This window comes from Sinocyclocheilus anshuiensis, unplaced genomic scaffold (assembly GCF_001515605.1).
Source record: "Sinocyclocheilus anshuiensis isolate Anshui unplaced genomic scaffold, SAMN03320099.WGS_v1.1 scaffold726, whole genome shotgun sequence".
In the NCBI taxonomy this organism is placed as follows: Eukaryota; Metazoa; Chordata; class Actinopteri; order Cypriniformes; family Cyprinidae; genus Sinocyclocheilus; species Sinocyclocheilus anshuiensis.
In genome coordinates, this window is record NW_015542365.1 from 1,057,025 (window position 1) to 1,063,024 (window position 6,000).

General features: G+C 39.4%; 1 protein-coding gene across 1 annotated transcript; it reads left to right on the top strand.

Moving 5' to 3' along the window:
* Positions 1 to 322: 322 nt before the first annotated feature.
* On the top strand, positions 323 to 4,309 carry LOC107692083 (forkhead box protein J1-B-like). Its single transcript, XM_016490985.1, has 3 exons — positions 323 to 560; positions 690 to 1,276; positions 3,351 to 4,309. Exons 2-3 carry the CDS (start codon positions 725 to 727, stop codon positions 4,140 to 4,142), a joined length of 1,344 nt encoding a protein of 447 aa, XP_016346471.1. The 5' UTR covers positions 323 to 560; positions 690 to 724; the 3' UTR covers positions 4,143 to 4,309.
* Positions 4,310 to 6,000: the final 1,691 nt, after the last annotated feature.

Genomic DNA, 6,000 nt, shown 5'->3' on the forward strand with positions numbered 1-6,000 from the left:
AAGAATTTAAACAATGATAACGATGCTGATAATAATAATAAATAAAACGCAAAAAACATAAATGTATCAGTTTATGGGCTATATTTAAATAATGAAATATGTGTCAGTTCACGAGGTTTAAAAAAATAATACTTAATTTAATCATTTAATAAATTGCTATAATTGCAAGAAAACGAGCACCTGTCATATTTTGCGCGGATGTGTGGTTGAATGCGCTCCTCGCGAGGGACAATGACATGTTGAACTCTGGAGCTCTCAGCCAATCAGAGAGCGTCAACATTTAAAGGGCTATTAAGAAACGGGCAAAACGGCAGAGTGCAAAGCCTACATCTCATTTCTCTCGTATTCACTCGCTTGCGAAACCGTAAATGTGTATCTACATGGCTTTCTTAAAGACAGGATTGGAATGATACTTTTACACAGTCGATATCAGGACATGTCTGATTTTGTGTATCTGCTGCACTTGTTGCACTGAGGCGAACGGGCTGAATCTAACGGACTGAGAGATATTCACCGCTAGGTCAAACCGACAAGGTCTTCGTCGTGTTTTCATTTCGCAGGTAGGCATTTAAATTGAGGGATTTCGTTTGCCTAACCTTGTGGTGGATTATAAGCTTACAAAATACACACTGTTACATTTTTATTAACTGTTCTTTTGGAAATTTCAAGCAACGCTGTCTGTTTTACAGATCTGTTTCTTCAAAAACACTAAATCGTGCCCACGATGCCAGTGTTAGTGAGTCCCGAGATAGCGAATAAATTCAAAGAAAAATGGATGATGCTTCATCCGGAGGATCAGGACAATGTCAGCGGCTCTGTTCACTTTGACGACAGTCTCACCAGTCTGCATTGGCTACAGAACTTCTCCATCCTCAGTGCCAATCCTGAGCGGACTCCCAGCTCCGGCTGCCATCCGCAACATCTCTTCTACAACAAAAACCAGCTGGGGGGCACCGACTCGCCCTCCAGCCCACCTGCTGGAGATACCGCCGCCACAGGGATGCCACAAACACCTGGGAATCCCACAACGTCCTGCAGCAGTCTGGCGAATTCATACGCGCTCCAGCAAGCGGGACACTACATAACGGCGCAAACAAATCCGTCTGAGGAAATAGACTATAAAACAAACCGCCATGTGAAGCCACCCTATTCATATGCCACTCTGATTTGCATGGCAATGCAAGCTAGCAACAAAACCAAACTCACTCTGTCAGCCATATACAGCTGGATCACGGAGAATTTCTGCTACTACAGATACGCGGAGCCAAGTTGGCAGGTAACTTCACCGATCATTTAGCCTATTTATCTTTGAGAATCACTTAATGTTTTTTTTTCTGCATTGAAATGCAGTATCTTTAGATTTTTGAAATAGAGAAAGAAAAACAGCCTTTTATTTGTGCAACAGGTCAGGTGCACCGACCATTATGATTCCTATTGACGATTCAGGTTTCTTAACGGTTCTGTTAACGATTCTTTTAGTAATTTTGTGTTTGGAAAAAAGAAATACAATTATTTCAGTTAAAATGATCTTCTTCAGTCTCTTGCTAAATAAGACAATTTCAGATTTTAATTTTCAATTTCAATTTTCCAGACCAGATATAACAAAGTTAATGCATCTCTTATAAGAAGTGTTTACTTTTTACACTTTTTGAATGAAACATAAAAATAATAAATTGCTGTTCAATTTATTCAATTTCAAGGTTTATATGATTCACTAAAAACGGCTCAAAAGAGTCATGTTCGGGATTCAGACTCCACTTGTGTGACTGTATGTTTCTGATTCACTAAAAAAAGAACCGGCTCATACGAGTCATTCGTTTGATCGTACTACATTTACATGTTTCTGATTCTCACTATAAAGAACCCTTTCAGTCATTTGTTTGATAATCGAACTACCCCATCTGTATATTTCACTGTATGTTTCTGATTCACCCAAAAGGACCAATTCATACGAGTCATTCATTCGTGAGTCAAATTGACACTATTAATTGGTGTTCGTCAACCATGGTTTGTCGATACAGCACTAACAAAACAATCCTGTGCACTCATCTATAGTTAAGATAGGGTGACTGATGATGGAAGCTGAGACCACTATACCCAAGAGCACTAGGTTTTCTGAGTCCTCCTTCCATAATGAGGGATCCTTAAAGGGGTCATCGGATGCCCATTTGAGATAAGTTGATATGATTCTTTAGGGTCTTAATGAAAAGTCTATAACATACTTGGGTTAAAATTTCTCAATGGTAGTGTAAAAAACCTTTTTTACCCTGTCAAAATGAGCTCTGTTTTTAGCAAGCCATTCTTGTCCATGTTGCTTTAAATGCTAATGAGCTCTGCTGACCCCGCCCCTCTCTTCTGTGGGGTGACCAGCAGTATTGTTTACTTTAGCCGCGAAACGTGCTTACTAGCACATATTAGGAAAGGCGATTTGCAAAGATTCATAAAAAACCCTTATACTCACTTCTTCTGTAGCTGAAGCTGGATCACGAATGATTCGCGCAAACATAGACGCATTTAGGCAGATCGGGGATCAGCGCATTCCCTTCAAAAACAAAAGTAAAGCTAATCCTCTGTGTCTTCAGAGGCTCAGATGTCGGGAGTAAATGACGACTGCTATATTCATTATTACATCCAACAACAAAACACCTCAATCGCTTAATCGGAGACATTCTTGTCTTCCCCTGCACCAGAGTCGACACAATGGCGGACAGCTCACAGCTCACTCAGGGCGGGTCTAAGGTAAGATGGCCTTGTCAATCAACTATCGTGGGAGAGGCCTGTGCAGAACTACGTCATTCTGACAGGAGTCTCAGAAGAGCCTGATTTGATATGGGGATTTTAAAATAGGGATTAAAAAAAAACACTGGGTGGATTTTTATCATTATAGGATGGATGTTTACACACACTTCCAACACACATTTATGTTCAAACAACAACAAAAGTGAATTTTGCATCCGATGACCCCTTTAAGGGAGCCACTGATCATGTGAAACTAGGAGCGTTGCATTACTAGAGAACGTCGGCCTTATTCACCGCATTTCTTCTCCTGTACACGCAACATTCCCCTCTCCCATTTGTCTCTGTCACACAGACAGTGAGCCAATGAAATAGGACACCTCTACCTGTTGCACAGTGGGATTTTATAGGGACCTTTATGCGTGCTGTCGTCTTCTGTCACTAGAAGTTATTGCATTTAAATTCTACACTCTAACCAACATGTTGGCTCTGTATTCGAACAGCTCAATTCAATTTGCATAATAATTTGTTTCAATTTAAATATAAATATTAAAAACCTGCTATCCCTATATTCTTAACTGTTAAATGAACCGATTTTTCTCTTTTTCTTTTAGAATTCAATCCGGCATAACTTGTCCCTGAACAAGTGCTTCATGAAAGTGCCCAGGCAGAAAGACGAGCCAGGAAAAGGAGGCTTTTGGCAAATTGACCCGCAGTATGCTGACATGTTTGTCAATGGCGTTTTCAAACGCCGGCGAATGCCTGCCACAAACTTCAATACCCAAAGACAGAGCAAAATGTTATCCTCTCCCAGCTCCTCATACGGCTCGCAGTGCAATCAGACTGGCCAACAAATGAGAATGGTCCACTTCCAAGGACCTGTCCCAGGAAACAAACGCAAGCAAGTCTTCCCCAAACGAGGCAGCAAGCTGGCCAGAGTCTCCAAGAGCCCTCTGTTAAACACTGACATCAAAACTTCAGACATACTGAGAGGAGATTTTGACCTGGCGTCTGTTTTTGACGATGTGCTAAGTGGGAATGACAGCACGTTTGAGGATTTGGATATCAACACAGCGCTGAGCTCGCTGGGATGTGAGATGGAGCAATCTTCACAGAACCAGCACGGGCCTGGCTACAGCAATGAAGACGAACAGGCTTGTGCTTACCTAGAGGCGAACGGCATGATGGGATGCAACATGGAGGACTTTCACCACCAGCAGGTACAGGTCCATCCGCAATATAGTGAGGGAATGTTCACAGATCAAATTCACCAGCATCAGCAGCACCCTTGGGAGATTAAAGAGGAAGTCCAAGCCATCCCACTTACCTTGGATCATGGCTATGGGCTTTGTGAGGGATTCTTCTCTGAGATGCAACTCTGGGAAAGAGCAGAGTCATATCTGTGAACATGTCTGAATACATATGCACTGTATGTATGTCTTTGCTCGTCTGAAGACCTATTGACTTTTGTTTTGCTACATTAGCATGCAGAATTACTGAGGATGTGAGAGGTTGTGTAATTATTCTTTGCACTTCTTTTGCATTTTGTAAGAACCTATACTGATTCATTTATAATCACTCTTGATCTTTTGAATTCTTGATTTTTTTTTGTTGTTGGAAATTTTCTTAAGATGGATAAATATTGTTGTGGGACAAATGTGGTTATTTAGGATATTGACATTTTGTTCCTTATTGATTAATCAATCTAATATATTCATTTTAGTTAGCTTGATTTTTTCGGCAATGTCATACTTTATATAATTTCAACAAAAAAACAAAACAAAAAAAAAACAGATTTGAGAGAAAAGGGATGCAACAAGCCAAAGTGCTTCACAAAATCATTTCCAGAGACAAAATAACCCCGCACAAGCACTTTGAAGCATTAGCTCAGTTTGTTGCCCAGTGATTTAGACTCATAATTTATTTTCTCTCTTTTATGATAATCTTTGAGAGTGCAAAGTGTCCCACAAGTGCTCTCCTACATTTCAAAATATAATGCGTTAGTCTCAGATTTAGCATGAATTGTGGGTTGCAATCTTACAAGGCAATGACTGTTCTAGAAGTGTACTTGTATCGATTCTTTGAGAAATGGACTATAACACAGGTGTCAAACTCAGTTCCTGGAGGGCTGCAGCCCTGCACAGTTTAGCTCCAACCCTGCTCCAACACACAAACCCTGTAGTTTTCAAATAAGTCTGAGGGACATGATTATCTGGATCAGGTGTGCTTAATTAGGGTTGAATCTAAACTCTGCAGTGCTCCGGCCCTCCAGGAACTGAGTTTGACACCCCTGGACTATAACATGCAACTTGAAACAAAATATATTCTGTACTTGAATAAAAAGATCAATCTGTACAACTTTTTTCAATCTATTGCTTTTGATTTTTGCATACGATGAGTTTTTTATATACATATTAAATAAATTTACATTGTTTCCACAGCATTATGTTTGTGTTTTTCAAATAAATTTTTTTTTCTGATCCTCAAAATTCCACGTACAAGTTAGTGAACAACATTCTTTGTTGATTTAAAGCCATTATGAGAATAATAAGCAAACTATTTATGGCCATTGTGGTACTGATTTGATCATTTTTTTTAATCAGTTTTTAGAAACGGCAAAAATTTTTAGTCTACATTCAAAAGCACACACCTCAATAAGTACTTCACGGACTATAAGTTTGTGTTCTCTAGAATTTAGCCGGTCAATTTCAAGGCAAAGATTTTCTAATACAGGTGCATCTCAATAAATTAGAATGTCGTGGAAAAGTTCATTTATTTCAGTAATTCAACTCAAATTGTGAAACTCGTGTATTAAATAAATTGAATGCACACAGACTGAAGTAGTTTAAGACTTTTCCACGACATTCTAATTTATTGAGATGCACCTGTAAATTCCCATTGACTAGCTAGCTGGATATTAAGGCTGTATTTTGATTGTTCTGCTCATTTAAGTTCCTCCTAAATGTCACAAAAAATAACAAAAAAATCTCTCCTTCACACCACTTACACTCAAATGGGAGTCCATCTTGTCCCTTTTCATGTGGCTATTTGTGATTTATTGTCAGAGCGGTTTGATTATTGACAGTCGAAACAGTAAAATCATGCCCAGACTAGCCTGCATTTCTCTTTACATTAGCATGAGGTGTCAAAGAGTGTCAAGCATGTCTAAATTGACGGTCACTGGTATATAGGCTGGTCCTATACAATGACAATGGTTTAATATAGTCAAAGTCCCTTTAAGGGTATTCAGTAGTCTTTGGTATA

Coding starts and splice junctions, on each gene's coding strand:
- LOC107692083 (XM_016490985.1), top strand. CDS start 725: ATGCCAGTGTTAGTGAGTCCCGAGATAGCGAATAAATTCAAAGAAAAA. Junction 1,277..3,350: donor ACGCGGAGCCAAGTTGGCAG/GTAACTTCACCG, acceptor TTTTTCTTTTAG/AATTCAATCCGGCATAACTT.